The sequence below is a fragment of the Mastacembelus armatus genome, chromosome 14 (assembly GCF_900324485.2).
Source record: "Mastacembelus armatus chromosome 14, fMasArm1.2, whole genome shotgun sequence".
NCBI lineage: Eukaryota > Metazoa > Chordata > Actinopteri > Synbranchiformes > Mastacembelidae > Mastacembelus > Mastacembelus armatus.
In genome coordinates, this window is record NC_046646.1 from 23,768,660 (window position 1) to 23,791,843 (window position 23,184).

Below are 23,184 nucleotides of genomic sequence, written 5' to 3' on the forward strand. Positions count from 1 at the left end.
TATTTGTGTAAACACTGGCTCAGACTGTTGTAGAGTTTATTCCTCTGACATTTCCACAGCAGCACATCATCACAGACTCACAGACGATGAGGACCAGAGGAAAGTTCTATTCTATTCTAGTTCTATTTCATTTTTTTCATATTCTAAATGTATTTTATATTTTCAAAATGTCTTCCCCAAAGTCAGCTCATAACCAGGACGGGATGTATCATACTAGCTTCTTTTTATTATCTTGTTATTGATATTTCAGTTATTAACATAAATAGTTTGAGAAACCAGCCCCTCATGCTGTAGACAACGTTAACTAGTTATTACACGGACAAATTAAGATTTACTATACAAGATTCATCCTCAGGGCAGCAGGAATATGTGAACACTGAATGTGCAGACACAGACATCACTGGTCTAAAATAATCTTAGTCACAGGCCTGATGTTACGACCCCAACAGAAAAAAGAAAGAAGGAACGAGCTTAAAATAACAGAAATATTTCTCTTCAGCATGTCATAAGAGCAGAGAAGGAAAAGAGAAAGGACAAAAGGATGAGCATTAGTCGGCATCTGTCTGGGCCTCTATTAAATTATAATGAGTGGAGGAAAATGTCTCTGGTAATGGCCTCCCCTGAGTATCACATCATTGCAGTGGTGTGTGGTGCAGAGCGGTGGAGGGGAGGGTGCAAATCAACACGATATTAGAGTTTTTGCTTTACAGGGAGCGGTAAGAAAGAGAAATCCAGACACAGTCCATTACGTGGCCTCTGTGGAGCTGAACAATAACCCAAAGTGCTGCGGGCTCTGCAGTCATACCAGTCCAGCTGACACAACAGCAAACTCCCAGTCAGTGGGCTGAGACCCTTTTATCTGTTTTGGGCCTTTAAAGGTGCCCTGTTTAGTCACATCTGGGTCATGGGTCAGATTCTGTTCTGTACATCATCTCCAACTTCATCACTACTGAAGTCCAACATATAAAAACTGAGTTTTCCTTTTCTTACAGGTAGAGCTGGGTAAACCTCATTTCCCAGCCAGCATGTCCATGTGGGCCCCATAAGGGTCAGGTTTAGGCTGCAAATATGGGTCCAAAGTGGGTTTGTCCACAGTTTCCATGGTGGCCCCACTTGTATTTGCCCATATGGGACCGAACTCACCCATATATGGGGCATGTAAGTCAACCACTTGGGCCCCACAAGAAGTTCAGTCAGAACCCACTTGAACCCTGGACAAACCCACTTGGGGCCCATATCTGCAGCCCAAACTTAAGCCTGATGGGGCCCACATGGACATGTTGGCTGGGTTTCTAATTCATCATTCAACAACAAAAAAATCTAAATTGTTAAATGATTTCTGAACACAAGCAGCTGTGCATCAAATAAAACAGTCTGAAGAGTAGAAATCTGTCCTGGTCCCAGGTCATACCCAGATCTGCTGCTACAAGGGTCTTTCAACCAGGACCAAAAAAAAGCTCTTAGTACTGTACAGTACTTAGTACCATATGCCAGGCTGGTTTACTGGAATATATGTCAGAAAGAGAACCACAGTTTTGTTCTGTTTCCAGACAAACACATGGACACAAATCATTTATGTGATACAGAGGTCGTCCAGCGGTCAGATCTCAAACAGAGTCCACATCCCCGGGGTGATAGACGTTTCCTCCAGCAACACAAAGATAAAGAGTTGGGTCCACACAAACAAAACTCCATTCTGCTCTGGAAACACATGTTCATGAAACACTGTGACAAACTGAACACACGTCATCTTATTCAAGGGATTGATCATCTGCAGCAGGATCTTTTGTCCTCGTGAGTTACGTTATGCTAAAACGACCCTTCTTTCAATGTACTTTTTGGTTCTGAAACAAAAGTCCAGTGTCTGAGCAACGCTTGATGTCGGGAGACAGCAGGAGAAGAGTCAAAGTGCAGCACATGAAAAGAAACATGAAATATCAGCGCGACTGAACTTTTTACAAGGATCTGACACAGTTCAGGTCTTTTATCCAGAGTTTATTCCGACATCTACAGCTCCACTGCTGCTGCTCTCCCAGTAATGGGCTCACCAGATGGAAACCAGTGTTATCTTGCCAAACCAGTAGCTGCTGAGGCAGGGAAATTTTTGAGGGAACATTTTCCATCAAGACTCAAGAATCTGGTAAGAAAATAGACGTACTGCTCAGTTCAGCTGCTGCCTCCATGTTTGGCAGTGAGCTCTTTGTAAAGGCTGACTCTGATTAGGTTTTTGAAAAGAAAACTGCTGAGATCAGCAGCTGTTGGCGATTTCTGAAAGAGACAGTACATTCATGTTCTCGGAAAACCATGTATTTATCTGAACACTGGCTAAAGACCACTCTTGCTTGGCTTTCCACTTGTCAACAGTGACAAAGACTTGAGCAGAAAGACAAAGAGCAACCTGGGGTCATCCTGTTGTGAAAAGAAGATTTTGATAAAAACAAAAAACACAGAAGTTGTGTTTCCTAGAAGGGAAGTTGTCAACAGATCTCTGTTCCCGAGCTGAGGAGAGAGATTTCAAAGTAATCCAAAAGTAAATCTTCTCAAAACCAAAACAAAACCAGCACAAATGAAACAGAGAAGTTAGATGTAACATCTATGAACAATGAGACGCTAAAAAAAGGAAATTAACTTTGGTCCCTAAACAGTTGGTTTCGTTTCCCTTTCTGGCCCCAGGCTGGAAACATTTCAGGCATCGATCAGGTGATTTCACTAAAAGCATAGAAACAAGTTAAATGAAGATGAATGTGGAACATCTCAGTTTATCCACATCAACTCCCAGAACAGAAAGTTGTTTTTTAGTTTTCTGAATTTATTTGGAACAATACTCCAATAACCAAAACTCAATTGGTGGAGCTCTGCAAACTGTTTCGTTGCAGAACACTGATCTACCAGGGGAGCCTAGGATTTAGATCTGAGAGTTCACACTGATCTATGCTGTTTATCTACAGTAGAGGTCTAGAATATTGATCTGCTAAGCAGGCCTGGTGTGTTTCAGCTAAAGAAAACTAATATTTATTTTCCATAAAGGTCTAGAACGTTCAGGTGTCGGTCTATCAACATAATGTTTATAGTCAAAAGAAGTCTAGAGGAAGTCTACACTTGTCACAAATGAGTGTTTCTGTTTTTCTGCTAGAGGTCTAGAGTCTTTGTACTCCACTCTCAGAACCTCAGGACTGATGAATGAGACCATGTTCGTCAGCTAGATCAGTCAAGAACACAAACAGAGGTCTAGAGTGTCTAGAGGTCGATCATGTTATTTCTTCGGAACATGTTTATTTAAGTGTAGAACAATCTATACAGTCTAGGATGTTTATGTGCCAAAGAGGTCTAGAGCCTCTGTGTTCCCAGACAGGAGTGTTTAGTTTGTCCTGGACCTCATCAAACGCTGTGGAGTCCGACAGCACTGCAGAAGAACCGGACATCCAGATCAGCCTCAGCAGTGGCCCAAAGTCTGTCCCAGTCAGCATGATGGATTTTTTTTCTCATTCTGGGCCCTGAGGCCTCATCTCATACTCACACACATCACCATCCCTGCCTGGGTCCCTAATCAGCTCTCTAGGGACCAGAACGAGGGTTGAGTGCTGTATGTGAGTGTCTCTCTAGACTCGTAGGGCTGGTTGAACACTGACTCAGCAGTGACAGACATACACAGCTACACAACACACTCTCAGCTCAGTGTTTGCCTGTGTGACAGAGGCACTGCATTGTCTCCAGGGTTTGATTGAGCATTCAGTATTCATCCGTCCTCGCTCTGCTCGTTCGTCCTGCTTCCCTGACAAAGGCAGAAGTGCCTCAGGGAGAAGTTCGGGTACCAGCCCATTATTTCAGGAGTAGCTGAAATACCCTGACAGATTAGTTAAATTCTCTGTTTAAGATTCTGCTCAAGCAGCAAGGCTGTCTCTCTACATACAGCGTAGAAAATAATTCAACTGGTGAACCAGCTTGGATACAGGTAGAGCATTTTGCCATTTGGGATGAAGGATTTCTTCTGTCACCTGCCTCCACTGATATTAAAACCCCAAAAAACAACAGTGATCAGGATCGGTGCGGAGTTAACATGAGGCTGACCGCTCGTGACCCACAGCGCTGCAGCAAAACATCAGATATCATTCCTGAGATTCCTGCACACGTCACTATCAAAACTCTGCCGTTTACTCCCAGAACACACGGAAAGAAAGGAAGCTGAGATTTAAAGGAGCAACAGGGAGCGATCTGCGAGTAAACCAGATTTAAAGTCTGGAGGTTTAAAAATCCCATGAAAAGAAGGAAACCAACAATGTGTTTGTCCGTCTCTCAACACACTCACTTCCTTCCTCTGCTTCAGCCTCACTGGTTCCTGCCGACAACAAAACCTGCAGCTGCTCACTGTGATGGGGACTATTTTCACCAGCGGATGAATCTACATTTGCTGCCTCAGTGCTTAGTTTTGGCTTCCGACTCTTCTATAAAGCACAGAAGGCAAAGATAATGATAATGTGGTGCAGCAGGATTTTTGTGTCCTTGTGATCCATTAGACCTGTCATGGGACCCCGTGTTAGGAACCAGCGCTCTATTTGTGTGGTTTTATAGTTCCTGGAAACAATAAAAGTTTGAGATTTACTGGGTTTTGATGCACAGTCACAATAGTTGTTGGGTCAATTACACCCAGTGATGGTTTTGTTGTTTCCATGGGAATTGTTGGCCATAAAAAAATATAGATCTCTTCTCCAGATGCACGAGTCTTAGGGTGTTTTTTTAAGAACAGTCTGTTCATTCAGACGCTGCAGGTCCGTCTGGCTCTGTGTGTGCATGTGTGTGTGCGTGTGTGTGTGTGTGTGTGTGTGTGTGTGGCAGCATCGAACAGAGATGTCTGTGTAGTAAAAGCTCGACTTAAAACAAAATGAATGCATTTCAAAGGGCTACACACACACACACACACACACACACACACACACACACTCCTTGTGAGTTGTGATCGAAGACTGTGTGCTGGGGCGTTGTGGGCAGTCATCCAGTGAGGGCTTTCATCGTACCTCCCTCTCGCCCTCCAGTACATACACTATGTCTCTCGACCTTTTTTCTTGTCTCTCTCTCTCTCTACTTAAAAACACACACTCCATTTTCCGGCCTCTCTCCATCTCCTGCTCTCTCTTCATCTAATATCCGGTGAGTGTGTGAGGCCGAACGGCGACGTGCCAAATGACGCCCACCAACACACACGCACACACGCACACACTGTACACTGAATGTGAAGTAGGTCAGCTGACATGCGGCTGAACGCTGCAGCAGGGAGGGCACATTAAAATACATCTGAACGAACATGTTTAACACTGTAAATATGGGTTTGTACTTATTTAACACACTGCAGCTTTAACTGGAATCAAAGGCTGGAAAATGACACACACACACACACACACACACACACACTCACACACTCACACACTCACACACTCACACACACTAACTCCACAGTTTCCCCTCTAAAAAAACTATTTCTTGGTCAAATGGACAAACTGCTGTAAAACTGGATTATGGATGCTCAGCTGACAGCACCATTATTTATTAAAAAAGCAGAAGCTTTATTGCACACAGCAAATTGACATTTGAAATGTCTTCTTCTTTCTCAGGGGATAGAGATGTCAGCTGCTCCACCACTTTGGTCCAGATTGAATATATCAAAAACTATTAGGGGGCTTATTGTCAAATTTCCCTCAGGACAAAGGTAAGAACTGATCGTTTCATGTGGGGGCATCGTCAGGTCAAGTTTCTGTTCTGTGCTTGAAAAGCACTGGGATCTAGTCGGTTTATTAGGAACCCCTGTGTCAGACCCAGTCGGTTTATTAGGAACCCCTGTGCCAGGCCCAGTCGGTTTATTAGGAACCCCTGTGCCAGACCCAGTCGGTTTATTAGGAACCCCTGTGTCAGTGCAATCCAACAGTTCTAGAGTAAATCCTCCTTCATGAAGGTGAGAAAGTTCAGTTTGGGTCCAGACTGTTTCCGAGCTGCTGACTCACCTGGATGATCATTTAGGAGGCTGCAGTTTGTGCTGCACTGTACAGAAACATTATCACCTCCATGAAGGGAGGATTTATGCCAGTCACTGCATTAGTTTAGTCCCATTGTACCTACAGTATAAACTGCCAGCTAAAAGTTAATCAGGTTGGTCTGTTCTGGTCTGTGTTTTGACATGACTGAGGGTCGGACATCCTGCCCCCTCCCTCCCTCTGTAGCACCAGCCCAGAGAAATGATGTCATGCTCCAAAGAGCCACTGAAACCCACACACAAATAATGGAGGCTTGCATAACAGTGAGTGTGTGCTGTGTTCGAGTGTGTGTGTGTAGCTGTGTGGACAACTTTTATTTTTATACCATCACTGAGGACGTTTTGGACGGTCCTGGTTTCGGGGTTCAGGGTAGGTTTAGGTGATGGTTAAAGTTAGGGCCAAGTACCAAATGTTTTGGATCCTGTGGGAAATCACTGCAAAAATGAGAATTTAAGAGAAAACTACTCAACTTTCTACTGAATGTGAAACAAGAACATCCAGGGCTAATAAGCAGGTATTTAACCAGGGCTGTGTTGTTTTTTTTTTTTTTTAATGGAAAATTTGGTTCATTTGAACTTGAGCTTTTTGGTCCTGAGGATGAAAATCCAACTGGCAAACAAAGTTCAAGTCGTCAGAAAAACATCCCACTTGTTAAAGAAACTAAAGTCTTGCAAGTTGCATGAATACAGAAATCCTATAAAAAGATGCTTCTTAAAACTCAATAACTGCCTGAGAATTATAATTTTTTAAGTTTATTTGATGTCAAAGTAACTGATGATAAATCCAGAACTGCTGATGGTTAATTCAGCATATTTTTTAATGGCTGACAAATCTTTCTCAAACTGTGGAAAACTGTGGCCGGGACTATTTTCAGCAGTGGATGAATCATATTTGGTGCCATAGTGAAGGTTTCAAGACTTGATGCTGATCGATGATGTTTATGGCTGCAAAGAATCTCTAACACCAAACAAAGTCAAAGAATTCAGTGAATATTTTTTCCACAAGAGGTTTGGGTTGAGGTTAGCTAATTTTATTTTCTAATACGTCTTGGTGGTTCCTCAGAGAAGTCTGAAGGTCTTCAATGGACCAAATATAATCAAGTGGTGAAATCCTGTTTCTAGACAAAGTCTACAAGTCATGTTTAGATTACAAGAAGACAGTGATGGCTGCCAAAAAAGGCATCTGATCTCGTTCTCCGCCTCTTCCCCGTCAGACGGTAGAAAGAGACGGAGCGAGCGGTGGTAGCCTGTCATCGAGCTCGGTTGTTGTCCCCAAAGTGACGGCGAAGAGCTGTAATTAACGGCTGGAGAACGGAGGCACCGCTTCACCCACTCTCCAATTACTGAGCTCAGCTGGAGGTTCAGCCATTCCACCTTTAGCTGTGAGGTCTCTGTTATTAATACCTCACGAAAACACATTTTGGATCTAAGGTGATCCAGATGTAGGATGTAGGTTACAAACTACTCGCAAAGGGCCTTAAAACCATCAGATCCTGATTAGTGACTGAAGTCATAATGCAGCACTTTACATCAGGACCAAGATCAGGGCTGCTCCAGGAATATTTTGATGCATCTTATCAGTTTCCAGCCAAAGATCTTTGAATTTCTTGCTTTGTTTTCTCCAGATACAACATCTGTCAAAAACATCCCATCGTACACTCCAGCAGCTCCAAACAAATATTGAACTTTCACAGAAAATGTGATATTTGGGAATGTTTTTGTCCGCCCGTCAGGTGTGGTTAAAGGTGCAGCGTCTAACTGCACCAGTTAATACTCATCAATAGCTGCAGTTACACGGACAATGTTTCATCAATCTGACAGAAATCATTCAGTTAAGGTTCCACCTTAACTATTTACATGGATACTGATCTGATCAGATGAGAGTTTACAGATTCAGAATAAACTTTGACATGCACAAAGTGGCTCCACCTGCTGCAAAGTTATGAATCTGCTGGAAATACAACAGAAGAAGAAGAAGAAGTCTGATTGGGTCAGTGGTGGATTCTGGCTTCGTTCATCTTGTTTGAACAGCTGTTTGTTTGGAGCCTTTTGACCATCAAAATGTTCAACGATCCTTAAATCTCTGAAAGTCTCCAACAAAAACGTATCAGCTACAGACCAGTTTGGTTTTGGTTCCACCATGTTTCTGTTCCCTCCAGAAATCTGTCCAGTCACCTGATGTTCCCCCCATGTGGGTCAGACATGAGCAGAAAGAATCTATTTATTCCAACAATAGAGAAATGATGGGATCAAGTGTTTCCGTGGCCAATATTTTCCTATTGATCAGATTATTAAAGCTTTACAACCCCCACCCCCCAATTCCCATTGGAAATTTCTTCTGATCGGCCCAGTGTGTTCCCAGTGAGTTGGTCACATGATGCAGTAGTCTGCACCGTGTCCAAACCCCTGTCTCAGAACACTACAAAGAACCATAAAAGGGAAGTTATGACGCAGACACGCTCAGCAGTCAAATTACTTTAGATTTATTAGCTATAACTACAGTAAGATCTCTGTCATGGGACCACAACCACGCATGCTGATACCAGTCCAGCCTGGTACAGCTTGGTCTTTCTACTGAGTGTGAAAAAATTAGGTACCAAAAAAAAAAAAAAAAAACCTATCATGGCCAAGAAACTGAACTTTCACAAAAAGCAGACAGAGCAGAGCCATTCTCTCGCTCAGGACGATCCAAACCTGAAATGGATGCATCACGGTGCTGCTGACACAATCCTGGCAGGACTGTGATGGTGGGGGGGTGGAGAGCCTTGTTCATATTTAGCCTGACATGAAAGCCATCGCTCACGAGGAGGAAAGAGAGAGGAAGGAAGGCGGGGATGAAGTCAGCGGGAGCTAAAATTGGCGTTTCTCTAAAGACAAATTTTATGTTATGTAACCATCAGAATAATTCATTGAAGATTTCCAGCTGTATCACATTTAGAGCTAAACTAACGGATAGTAAACCTCCTCTCGAACAATGAGGCAGTGAGAAAAAGAGAAGAACGTGGAAAACGTCCATCTGCAGAGAGAAGGTTTCCAGGCAGACACTGGACCATCTGCTGGTTTTTGTAAAACAGAGCTGGAGCTTATTCTCAATCTCCTGCTCATCCACTTTTCCTCTCACAGCAAATAAACATGATCCAAAATCTTTTGCTGTACTGCAGATTGTCGTTAAAATGTCCTCCAGGCCGCGTTTTAAACACTAATTATTCTAATGCACTAATTTAACATTTAAGTAGGTGGCTTGTTACTGTGCAGTTGTCTTATTCCACCTACACATATCCCAGTGCACAACATTTAACTGAATATCTGCTTAGTCCTCTGTGCAGATTGGAAAAGTGAGAGGACGAACTGGATGGACGGTCGACAAAAACACGAGAGAGTTGACTGTATCCGTGAGTGTTTGCCAACATAAGAATAAAAGCATATATACAAAAAAGAAATCTGTGTTCATGCTCCAGCTGCAGTGATTCAGACCTGATGTTTCCAAAGTGTGAACAGACCAAACCAGATGTTCTCAGACCAGAATCCATGTGGTTGTTATAATGTTTCCCTCATCTGGAGGGGGGGGGGGGGGGGGGGCAGTGGAGAGACCAGGACGCTTCACATTGGTTGGACTTTTATGGAGAAGCTTCTAATGGAGCCAAACTGGAAGGAACATATGGGAACCCAGCAGCTCTGGAGGAAACTGTGCACAAATGACATTGTTGTTGCTCTTGTAGCACGTGGCTCACACTTCCCTCCACGGGTGCAGGTTATTGATTGGCGCCGTCAGCCCAGACCGTCCCCGAGCGTGTTAATCTGTTTGTGGCTGGACGTCAGCGGCTGCTGCAGCTGCTGCTCGGCCACAGAGGACAGCTGTGTCCCGGCCTTTCACCTGGAAGCTGTTGTTTGTATTTTATTTCAATATGGAGGAAAAAAAAAACCAGACAAATGAATTGACTGATGTTTATGTTATTTTTAAAACATCACATGATTCTGGCTTTTGCAGCTGCTTTTCTTGTTTTCTCAGTTCAAATCTTCAGCCTGTCGATCAGCTGTAAGATATCCGAAGACGTCACCTCACAGTGGACGTGTTTTCCATATTTTCAGGCAGTTTAGACTCTGAACATTTTAATACTAAACGCGGTTTGAAATATATTGGTTTTGATGTCCTGAAAGCCTGAGCTGTTGTGAACAGTGTGTTCAGTCCAGTCAGCGCCTCCAGCTGTACTTTGCTGTGACATTCAGCCTCTCGTCGCTGATTCATTCTATAAAATGTGTTGCCCAGTGTTCCCAGCAGGGCTGCAGACTGGACCTTTAAGTCCCAGCTACTCACAGAGATAAGAGACGCAGACCTGCTGCTTCTAAAGCCACAGATTGTGTGTAACCAGCTGAAAGTGCGTCCTCTGGTCGATACAGGTGAACAGTAATAACACAGCCCTGCAGGAGGGCCAGGTCCTTAAAAAAATCTGCAGGACAGACCCCCGGGGTTAGCGCTACTTCTCCGGGCTCTGTGGGGACCTGAAGCTCAGGAGGGAAGGAAACAGTGTGCAGGGGAATGGAGGCGACACACACTGGAAATGGAAAGGTCAGAGGCTCCGTCATCGCTCGTATCTGACTCACCAACATCCCAACAGGCTCTGAAAAACCACATCACCAGACCGGACAAGCTCGGCAACAACCACATCCCTAAACAATCAACTCACCAAAACACACGTTCACAGGTAAGCTGCCGGACGACTGATCTGTTAGTAAGTGCTGACATCACACTGCACAGATACCATGTCAAAATCAAAGTATAGAAAAACATCATCTTCATATTATTATCTCTGATGCATTAATGTGGGAGCAGCGTTTGATGAGGACAAGTCAAACACATGAAAGAAAAATCCATAAAACCAGTTTTTCATTTTTCTCTTGTTTGTTCTCTGGTTTCAGAGGGTCAGGGTTGCAGTTAGTAACTATCTTACTTGGGGTTTGCCATTTTCAGGGAATGGTTACTAATGTAAGGTTAACTCATTACTTTATCAAATAACTCTGTGGAGAATAAGTAGTTAAAGGTAAAAGTACCTCAAATTTGTACCAAAAGCTTGTAACTAGTCGTCCACAGGCAGAAAATCCTGTCCCCCTCACACTGAGCCCTTATCAAAAGTATTCAGCTTCAATATTTTCAGGTAAGAACAAAGTAAATAACTTTGTTCGCAGTGAGAGGTTTGAACGACACGTCCACTACCTGCAGGAATCACCTGAAAATGAAGCAGCTGCAGCCCCACGTTTAAAATCTGCCCGTGACAAGCTCCTGCCAGCTTCAAACGTGGATCTGTGTTACTCTGTTTATTAGTACGTGTTCCCATCAGAGAGCAGTGATCGCTCGAGGACAGGGAGAAATCTAAAGTGCTGGTGTTTGCATCAACAAAACTCAACTGTAACCTATTTCTGCAGAAAAATGATTCCATCCAAACTGGTCTGGAAGAGTCCACACCCTGAACTGGAACTCAGTGAAGCTCAAAGAGCCTCAGATTCTTATCAGCAGAGATAAGTTCCAGCTCAGCTCCACCCAAACTCTTTCACAGAGCTCACATCTGCACCCACTGGTCATGTTTGTGTGTTCTGGGGGAAAAGACATGAAATCTTCTTACCTGAGCAGGTCAGAGAGCAGCACAGGAACCATGGAAGAGAAGAGAAAGGGGAGGTTAGTTTATAGCAGCCCCACAATTCTTCTCTTCAACAAAAACAGACAAAACTAATGACACTCCCATCATCCTCTGCTGTGCTTTGTGTTCAGAGCTAATTAGCAGATGTTAGCATGCTAACAAGCTCATGGCAGACACTGTGCCTGATTAGCATTAGCATGTTAGCATTTAGCTCAAAGTTCCACTGTCTCAGAGCAGCTGTGGACCAACAGGAGCCAAAACTGCAGTTTTTGAATGTACTGAAAATCAAAGTACACTCACAGAATCCCTGTACTTTATGTGAGTATTTGAAAATACTTCCTATCTCCAATCCAATTCAGAGGGACACTCCCCATGACTGCAGTTACTCTGCAAATATAACACCTGTGCATGTACAAACCACAGTGGTTCTAGTACCAGTATCTGTGACATGAACACAACCTGTAGCCAGGAATCCTTTGACCAGACTGTGATGTTTTCAGCCTCATGTTATCCAGGAGGATCGACATGCAGTTCCACATTCACAGCCACATTCACACCACCGAGCCGCCATATGTGGACCGAATGTGCCAATACGGGCTGATAGGGAGCCAGCTGCCTGCTCCAGATACATCATACTACACCACGCATCTCATTATCAGCATGCAAACCGTCACTATGAGGAGAGATGACCCTCCTGCGCCCACTTTGGCTCAAACCAACCATTAGCGTCTTTCAGCTTCAGCAGGTTGCAGGCGGCTGAAGAAATAACTTGTGAGTGCAGAGGGAAGGGAAGCCCTGGTTATTCCCCTGGCAGGGCAGACTGCAGTGGATCCGAGCAGAGAGACCCGGTGACCAGAACCGGAGAATGTGTGCCGAGATGTTTTTAGCTGGAGCACAAAAAATGAGTCAGAAAAACCTCGGCCTGCTGGGAAATCACGTCTGCAGACACAGATACGAGGGGAGGAAGGTGGAAGGAGGAGCTGGAGGAGGGGCTTGTGTTAGTACCTTTTTCCATTCAATGTCAGTTAAACTCCTTCCATTCTTGTCTCACAGCAACATCTGGATTTCTGTCCAGATGCACAGTCAAGGGCTTCAAACAAAGACATGGAAAAACTACAATTAGTCTAAAATAAAGTTAGTTGGACTCACTAACATTACCAGAGTGAACACAGCTGCAGGTTTAGTGTTAGTGAAGGCCAGGACAGTTATTTCTCCACTCTCTTTTATGAGAGGCAGGTTCAGAGAAATGGCCAGAACTGGAATATTAGGCATCACAGGGTTGGAGAGAAGGTGCTACGTTGCTAATGGGGATCCAAATAAAAAAAATAATAAATGATCCCATTAAATAAATAGACCTGATGGGAAAATAAGAATGCTGTGTCTTATGCAGATCAGAGGCTGTCATCTGACAGCATGGCCGTGCTCCATGCCAGGACGCCACATGGGGTCTCAACATGCTGTTTTCCCTGCAGACAGATGGCCGCTCTCTGTTCCTTAGAGGACAGAGGGCCAGAGCCTGTTTGTTTTCTGGCGTTACGTCTGTAATTGTTGACAGTGAGGAAGAGGAAGGGCAGCTGCTGGCCAGAGACCAACATGACGGGACCCTGCATCGTCTGCACTGCAGCACTGCTGCGATCAGGACGCGCTGCTGCATCAGCGCATTGGTGCAATCAGCACGTTTTTCCTCAGGCACAGCTCTTCAGTTCATTCCTCCAAGCAGCAGCACTACTGCTAACGGCTGGTACTCCTCATACGGAACCACCAACAATAACATCGCACGTCAATATTTCCTGTCCTGTTTGTGCAAAACACTCAAGCTGTTCCTGTCTGATGCTTGTTCAAGCCAAACTCGACCTCTTCGATCATATTTCCACTTTATTTACCTGTACCTGAACCAACATGACCCCACCTGCAGTAGTAGCAGTAAACGAAGTAGTAACAGTGGTAGTAAATGTGACAGCAGCCACAGGAGTATGAGTAGTTCCAACAATGGTGTGGGTCGGCCGATTGCATACAAAAAGGTATCGACAACTTAAAAATGGACATTGCAATTATATTTAGCAGCTGAAAGAACCCAAATCAAAAACTGAACAAAAGCCAGTGTACAGTTTTCTTAATACTGTCAATAGCTGTCTGTGAACAGAGCTGCACTGAGGATTTAAAGGGGAATGTTCTTAAACTGCATATTTCTTGTGTTTTAAGTCTGTCTGGAAACTAAAAATTCCTTTCTTCCACTTTCTCACACATTCTTCTTCTGCCTCTCTTGTACAGTTCTTAGCATATCTTGTTGCTCCCAGATGTGTTTCCAGCTGCACAGATGTGATTTCACTGACCTGGTATGTTAATGTTATTTTAAGAGCAATAGTTTTACGACACTTTATTTACTACCTTTTTGCTAACTGTGTGATCACAGTGTTTTTACACAGTTTACTGTACTTTAGAGATAACATGAAGTAAATCTAAGAGTTTATGATCTAGTCTCACTTCCATGTCATCAAATATGTAAAATCATTGTGATATCTATGTTTTTGTTCAGCTGCTGAGATTTGCACGTAAAAGGACGTGTGCAGGAGGGTGGGTGTCATATCTGAGGGTGTTCATGATGCATGTCTGCATTTCACCCAGTGTCTGCATGTGACACGCTGATAAATAAAACTCATGAAATCAGAGTAGTACAGGTCCATACATACATATTCAGCTCTAATGCAAGCTATGGTTTCAGGGTGTCGAAGGTTTGTGTGTCAGACAGCAGAGACCAACAACACGAGAGAAAAACAGCCTTAAACCAAACTGTGCCACATCTAACACATGACACAGCATGGAGAGGCAGCCCAGGGGAAAAACACTGAAACTAGTTAAAGTATTGATCCTGGGCCATAGACGTGATTGGCTGAAACACTTAACTGTGCAGCTGGAACCATCAGAGTTCACTGTGTGCAGGAGCAAAGTGAAAGACTGAACCTCTGGCTCTCTCCACCTCCAGTCCTCTCAGATCCAGTCAGTAACAGTTATTAAAGCCTGAGGGGAAACTGGAGCCATTACACAATCAAATAAAAGGGTCCAGATAAAACTGCATTAAAGGTCAGCAGGGTTTGAAACAGGTGACGTGCTGCTGAGCAAGACACCGGTTCAGGATCAGTAGCTGCTGATCTCATCTTTGTTGCACAACACAAGGAAGCAAAATGTCAACTTATAAAAGTAATGGGCCGCCAGACGGGTCATTTTCAGATCAGCAGAGAGCTGCTGTCGCACAGCTAGATTCCTGCACATAGATTTGCACACCTGGCCAAGGTCAGAAGAAGCCAGTAGTGGTTTCCAACAGCAGCCATGGAGGAGTCTCTGCAGCTCAAAGTGGGAACCAGTGGCTGCCAGAGCCAAGAGGCGGCGTTCTTTAGCACAGAGAGAGTGGGACAAAGAAAGACCAACAACCAGGGTCAACATGGCTTTGGCTTTTTCACATGGAGAGAGTTCAAAGCAGCCAAAGGGCTCACATTGAATCCACATGGGGCCTTCTTCCTTCTGGATGTGTTAGCATCTAAAGCTAACCTGTTGGTTTGGTAGCATTAGCCACCTAGCATGGTCCTGACTGGATTGAATGGATCTGATGTGGATTTGGGAGGAACTGGAGCTTTGGGTAACATTTGTGCTTTGGGTCACATTAGCAGGAACCAGAGCGTCTACTGGACTGACACATTTACTCCTTAGCCAGCTAACGCTAGCTTTGGACTGGACACTTTGACCCAACCAGGCACCCGTAGTTCACGTCAGGAAACAGGACGGGATGGGAGGGGCAAAGAGCAGGAAGGAGTTTAGACGCTGTAAAGCAGCTGAAAAGAAACGTGGTAGTAACACCTGCACTTGTTTTCAGTCACAATTCCCATTAAAAACTAAATATTATATATAATTACATATATTATAATTATTTTTATATTTATGTAATTTATTTTAACTATTTTTATTACCAGTACAATGAGCCTCATTCTTCCACATGTTGGCCAACAGACATTTATTATGTTTGGTCTTTATTCATCTTAATTAATTCTCAATTTTACTGTAATATAAAAGTCACATTTCAGCAATTATGTTGCATGTAGTTTCCTCCAGAACACACCTTCCACTCTCACACAGACTCACACAGCAGGACTGTTATAACCTGGCTTAGCACCTTCGGCTCTCAGCGGGAGTCTGACAGAAATAGACGGAAGCGTGGCAGCGTCCTGCAGCCTGAGTCTGTGTTTACCTGCCTGTCTGCCCGTCTGTCACACCGGACCTGTTTGGAAGGATTTATCAGAGAGCCACACTGCCTCAGTCGGCTTCATGCGTCCAGGTGAGAACACCACCAATCCACCATTTCAGGTGTTATCCTTCTATCTCCTACTTTAAAACCACCTGTCTGCTGATTAACCATAACACAGCTCAATACTGAATCAAACTGGCAAACAGGAAACATCAGTAAATGTGTTTCCATCCACCTGTTCATGCACATTTTCAATTTGTACATAAAAACTAGATTTGTATGGATGCAGCAGAACAGAATGAGGAGTATGAGGGTAATGGTACGAAAGAAACTTGGAAACAGTGAAGACAGTAGGAGGAGGGTCCAAACGCAGAGAGGAAGGTTAAGCAGATGTGAGGCGTGATTCAGAAACAGAATGGGTCCCAAACAGGTCTAAACACAAGGGAATAACTGGGAGCACCAAGAACCAGGAAAACGGGGAGGGAACGATAGCTGTGGCTGCAGAAAGCAAAGCTACTGGGAAACACATCGGATGAGACAAAGGGCGAGCAGCACGGGGGAGCTGATCAGGTGAGTGAAGACAGGTGTGGTGCTGTGGCCATCACAATGAGGACTGGAAGTCTATGGAAAGGTCCTGAAGAAACAGAGCTGAGAAAACACAGTGAATACAGGACCAGGACTGAGATCTTTAGACTCGGTGACTCACATTTAACGGACGTTAAATGGTAAGAAGTTTCTTTTACATTGGCACAGGAAGAGAATCGGCCCTGATGGAGGTGTAGAAGTACAGAGGAAGTAACATGACATAACTCTTTATTTCTAGATGAACACAACACGCCACTGCAGGACATGCCGTTAAGGCCTTGTTCACATGCAGCCACATTAAAGTGAAACCAAAAGAGCATCTAAAAACTCCAACCACAGGAAAAGAAGCTTGACCACATCCTGCCATTGTCTGCAACTTCTCACTCTTTGCCCTCTGCACCTGACTCTCTGCTCGGAGGTGAAATAGAAGAAAAACCCACAAAAAAAAACAAACAAACACCGTCTTCAGTTCCAGGTGCCATCCTGCAGGTTATTTTTAGCCTGCGGTCGATATCTAAAGCCACTTTTCTCCTCTGTCACAGAAGCTGCAGCTGCTCCTTCACCTTTTCTATTATTTACCTCTACATTTATATTTGAGCTATTTCCCTGATGCTTTTATCCAGAGTATTACAACACTGCAGAAGCATTAAAACAGCTCCAGTTTTGTTATATTGCAGATGAAGAGGAACCGTTGCTGTGGTCTGAGCAGTAAACCAACACTATTCCTGTGATCTGAGAGCTTATGTGGGAGTGAAGAAGTGTAGGTGCAGAAATAAGAGAAATTAGAGCTCAAGCAGGTTTTTTTACTTCAGGATATGAGATTAAAAACCAACCTGAGCACAGAGAACAGTTTTCAGGGGTTATAAAAAGCCAAAAAACTACAAACTATACATGCATGTGCACGTTACATAAGCATGTACACTCAACATACTAATATGTACAGGATGTTATAGCCTGTTTTCTCTCATTAAAGCTCTCAGGGATGAATGAGAGCTAATCCCTGTAGCCAGGTCTCAGCATCTTGTGGGAACCCGTCTCAGTGTAAACACCGCGACAGCAGGGCCTGTGTCTGCGAGGTAAACCATACGACCAGTCTACAAACATCCTCCCACTCATTACAGGACTCGGGGACCAGTCTTCAAGCAAAGCTCTGAGAGTGACAAGATGTTCGACTTTTAAAACATATGAAACACGAGTGGAGCCGCTCCTTTTTTCCCAACCTCAGAATTTGGTCAGCAAGAGGCTGCTGCATCTGCAGGCGCTGGCAGAGAGACCAGTCAGCTTCCAGTTCATCGGGTCAGACTGGGAAAACCATTTCTTCATGGAGCTGGTTTCGTGCACCGGAACATTGTGATGTGTAAACCACAAAGGGTCAAATGTCAAACTGCTGGTATGGAAATTACCCGACTGCTGAAGATTTATTTTTGGTAGTAAAACCAGCAGAAACAACCTGACACACACACACACACACACACACACACACACACACACACACTCTACATATAGCGGTTTCCTCAATTCCTCTCTCCTTACATCATTTCCTAACATCATTTCTTTGTGTCCTACATGGACAGGGAGGGAAATTAAAGGAACTGGGACGTGTCCAATGACATATCAACGTTGGACCAGGAATAAAACCCTGCACCACAGACACTGGACTGATCCACACAACTGATCAAAATCCAAGAGTGAATCAAATCAGATTTCTATATTTAAACAAAAAAAATAAAAATCTAAGTTCAGCATCAGCCCCTGCTGCTGCACGGCAACAGAACCAGCAGCTCTCTGATTGGATGTTTCTGTACTAATCTGGAACTTGAAAATCCTAATTTCTGTCTCATTGCTGATGATGTGCTGATGATTTCTGATACAATCCCTCAGCAACCAGCAGGAACTTGGACCCTAGACATGCATTTTTGCATATTTCACTTCATAAAAAATCTGTCATCCTTCTGTCTGACAAATCCAAAAATAAGTGACTGTAAAGTTGCTCAGAAGTCCTTGGTGTCAGATTTTAGAATCAATACTAGCAGCCTATTTCAGTCTGGTTGATATTCAACACCAGAATTTCAACCCGTTTCTTCCTAAAAACCATCCAGGATGTCCGTGTGATGTGGCAGCCGACAGACTCTTCATTTAAAGGAACAAAATTTTCAACTGGAAACCAATTTAAGGCTTAATGTCCAAATGAATGTCAGAATATTTATAATGAATGACGCCCAAGTTGATACTTGATGACATTTAACACAATATTGATGTATCAAAGCTTTTACTCTGGAAATATTAACACAGCTCAGGTCACAGTGACGTAACGAGTCTGTAGAAAATGTTTGGAATGACCTTTAAAATGCTGCAGATATTGTGTGTGTGTGTGTGTGTGTGCGTGTGTGTCTGGATGCTCTAAATCTGTGTGCAGACTAAGCTTCACATTTTACATAATACCGTTTTTCTGCATGTGTTGCCAAAAAAAGAGAAACCATAATCCCACACTGTGGAGCGGTCAACACAGCGAGAAGATAAAACCACCTTAAATGACACGAAGCAAAGCAGCGATGTTGGACTTTAAACAAATATTTGATGACAGGATGAAGCAATGTTCAGACACAGCTCCTCCATGGCTGCTGTCGGAAAAACGCTTCTTCTGACCTTGGCCAGGTGACGGGGGGGGGCTCACTGTCAGAGCGGACTTTACCAACACAGGGTAGAGGAGCTGGAATAACAACAGAAGGGCTGTAGGTAGCAGAGAGTCCTTGGGGGGGGGGGGGGTAGTATAGCTGAGAGACACCAGGGCCTGGATCTGGGACCAGACTGGGTGGAGAGTCTTAGTCGAATTTGGACAGACAGAGGCCTGAAAATCTGAACAGACAGGATAAAAAAGGGACTCCAAGCTCCTGACTCAGAGCCCCCACCGTCCCGGTCGCACATCCATCTGGATTACATCGTGAAACTGAGACCAGTTTGACATTTGGTGCGGGTGTCGCTCGTCATCGTTGCTGCAGATGAAGTGACACGCTGACCAGACGCCATGCAGGAAAAAGCAGATTCTGGCTGCTCTGAAGGAAGCCTGAGAGCGCCGAAGGCACCGAAGTGTGAAGATCATTCAGAAATTATTTGTCATTTAAATTTCAAACTTCAAATTGTGCATCAAGGGTTTGACTCGTGTAAAACCATTTTCCTCCCTGTAAACAAGGACAACGTACGTGCAGCAGGGACTGTGGCTGATTTAGTGAATCATGCTCACAGTCCAACATGAATCCGGACTATGGCTGAAGTTTCTGAACTGAATCTGAGGGTTTAACAAGGCCAGAAGAAAACCAACTTGTTTGAGAGACAGAGGGTAAAACCCTTCACAACGAAATGCTTTGTCACATGCACATTGTTTTTCCTCTGGGCTCAGTGTTTTATATTCCAAGTTCCAAACAGCTTGTGAATCATCCGTATCTCATAGAACTTGGCGTGTAACACCTACTAATTTACCAAGGCGGGTTTTCCTGAATTCACTTTATTTTCCGTGCAGCTCAGATCTTCAACATCTGAACACTGAGTTTCCAAAAGAGCCGTGTTGCCTAAAATAACAAAGGAGGCTGATGGTCATGCAAAGACAGTTTCCTCTTCAGGTCCAAATACAGTGAGGTGCTAAATACTTTCATACTAAATTACTAACAGTTATGGAAGTTAAATCTCTTTAAAACAATAGTTGAAATTGAAGCAGACGCTCAGATACATTGACCTTTTATCCATTAGACGTCAAGCCACATATAATCTGTATATTCTTCCAGACTATAGTACTTTAAAACTGCATGACTGTCTTGTCTCGGCCTCCCTGTAGTATTTGTCTCTGACGTTACCATGCAGCTCAGAGTTTTGTGGCTGTGTAGTGTTGTCAGGCGTGAGGAGAGCGAGGCAGCGCCCAGATGGTCTGAGAACGGATGTGTGAAGCGTGAAAGGAGGAAGGACGATGAAAGAAATACAGAGAAGGAATATTATCAGCCTCCATCTCTCTCGCTGTCTCCTGTGTGTTGGCTCTGAATTCATCCAAGAGGCCGCAAACCCCCTGAAAACAAAACTAAACTCTCTGTTATTCTGTAGCTGAAATAACCAGAACTCCAATAAAAGATTCATGTAAAATAAAAGATTAATAGCGAAGGGAATGGAAGGGACGGAGCTGCAGGTCTTTGTCCCCGGGCTGGGACAGGACTTGTGTAACAAAACTATGTACACTGGCTCACTGTCATGTTCAAATAGCTGCGAGGCATCGAGCGCCAGGGCCTGATTTATTGGGAGCAAACAGCCGAGCGCCGACTGAGGAGCTGCAGGCAGAAGACGTCAGTGTTTCCACCCGGCCGTTTGTCTTTTTGTTAGTTATTGTGTAACACGGTTTAATTTCACACACGTTTGAAACCAAACACATTTTCACTGTTAAACAGTGTTTAACTATTAAACAACATTTCTCAAGCAGAACCACAGAAAACTCTGTGTTTGGTGTTTAAACACACTGTGTTTTACAGATCACTACATGTTAATTATTAAACCAGCATTAACTCATTTATTTGCCACATAAACACTGATGCAGCAACATAATCAGCAAAGAGTCCACACATCTACTTTGATTGGAATCTCAGCCCAGTGTTCCCTCAGTTTGAGCTCTGGGTTTGGTCTCCACCACCTCCTGAGGGAAATCTCTGGTTCTTTAGCTGCTCAATGCTCCACTATGTTCCCCAGCTGGTCTCTGACTCTGTGTCTGCTGTTTGCTGCTCAGCTCTGAAATAGCTCTAAATGACAGGATCTGACTAAAACCATGAAGCTGTGAGGTAAAACAGAGGAAATGCAGAGTCAGACAATTATTAAGCAAGACCTTTTAAACCCACAGTCATGTGACCCATCGTTAAAATACAGCAGCTTCAAACTTGGAAACATTTCTCGCACTGGCTGTTTTGGCAACTCCTGTGGTTGGAGACAGCAGGTCTTAATAAACCAGGTCTGTACCCAGGACTTACACTGCTTTCAAAATGTCTTCCAACGTGGTAATAAAGTAAAACCTCTGATCCAACGTCATCGTCTCACATCCTCACATCAGAGTGCACCAGGCTGAGTCCTCTCAAAGGGAACCAGACTACACCAATAAGATGCAGAGTTTAGCATATGAGGATTTATCAACAACCATCTTCCATCCATTCGTATTTCGGGTTTAAAAAGGCAGATTTGGTCACGATTGGTTGTACCACTAACAAAGAGACTGAGGGAGCAGAGTCTCCAGTTGTTGCGTCAGAATAAAAGCCACATGGTCGACACTGAGGATCATACACAGCCTGAGAACTGCTGAACGGAGCCTCGCACAATGGAAATGTACCGAGAGAGGACAGAAAAGGGAAAGTCTGATAAGGAGAGAGAGAGAGAGAGAGAGAAAATGCTGCACTGCTTGTTTCTAGGCAGAGGGAGAAAACCTGTGAGGAAACTACCCACAATGCCCCTGTGGACTCCCATAATCTGCCACCCTCCCTCCTCTTAAAAACACACACACTCTCCAACAGGGCAGAGCGCTTAACTCAGCAAACTGCAGGCCAGGCTGCTTCCGTTCTTCAGTGTTTTCACGTTTCTGTTCCTCGCTCTGCTACTGAAGAACCTTTCCCTCTGATTTTAAATGTCTCATTTCACTAGAATCAAACCAGTTTCTGCTGATATGTCTGAGTTGGTGGACACATGGAACAAACTGGAGCACAGTTTTCCATACTGATGTTAATGGAGGCTTTTGGGTGGTGGAGTCGTCCTTGCAGTCCAGGAAGTGTAAATAAAGATATTTGGAAATAGTCTGCTCATATGACCGGATCCAAATCACAGACCTGCTTTACCTGTTAAAAGCCATAATTTAGATTCAGGGTTAACAAATAAATAACTTCCAATTTGACTTTGGCAACTCTAAGGCGGCTTTGGCCTGATGGACGTTGGGGACAATGACTATAGATGAGGGGCACCCTGAGGCTGGGGGCCAGATGTTACTTTCATGACCTAAATGTTGGACACAACATTTTAAACATGTATTTTTGACGTAGTCGTGAGCTGAGTGACTTGAACATCAGACTTATCTGGTGCTAAACCGGTTCACTTAGCTGCACTGGACTCCTGAGACCTGGCCCAGACTTCAAACTTCTATATCTTCACCATAAAACTGACAAACTGTTTATTTCCATGTTTGACCAATGCAGCACATCAGACCATCAAAGGTGCAGCTAATGCCCAACACCTGTTGTGGTTTGGTTGTTTTCTGGTAGGACTTTCTGTTTCTTCCAGAGCCATTTGCTGGTCAGAACCCTGTGGTATCGGTTGGTATCGGCTCAGGCCTGACAGCAGGTTGGCCACTGGGAGCAGCAGAGGAGAGTTGATTTATTCATGTTTGCAGGCTGCTGGGAGTAAACAGCCTCACAGAAAACAGTAAGTCAGCACGGACAGAACCACAGACGAAGACTGGAGGCTGGTTTTCAGCATCTACGGCACAAACTGTGAGGTGATGTATGAATGTGGATATATCAAGTCGTCACATGAACGTCACCCTCGTAAACCATGAATTAGGTTCTGCAAGAAAAGCTGCTATTTCTATCTGGAAACACAGACAAACACTGATAGTTTTCCTTCTTAATGAACCGTGAGTGGAACCGTGGAGACCAAATGCATTTATCATGGCCACACAGGTGTTGTGCTCTTTCCCAGTT

At 44.0% G+C, this 23,184-nt stretch overlaps 1 protein-coding gene across 2 annotated transcripts in view; it reads right to left on the minus strand.

Annotated features, from left to right (window-relative positions):
- Window positions 1-23,184, minus strand: part of dbn1 (drebrin 1) — a 62,187-nt gene that overhangs the window by 20,814 nt on the left and 18,189 nt on the right. Inside the window, exon 1 of one of the 2 annotated variants that reach the window (XM_026328192.1) lies at window positions 12,115-12,197. The exons of the other annotated variant lie outside the window; for it this stretch is intronic. Coding sequence (XP_026183977.1) covers window positions 12,115-12,194 — 80 coding nt within the window. The 5' untranslated portion in view covers window positions 12,195-12,197. Of the gene's footprint in view, window positions 1-12,114; window positions 12,198-23,184 lie in introns of those variants that run through there. 2 annotated transcript variants of the gene reach the window in all.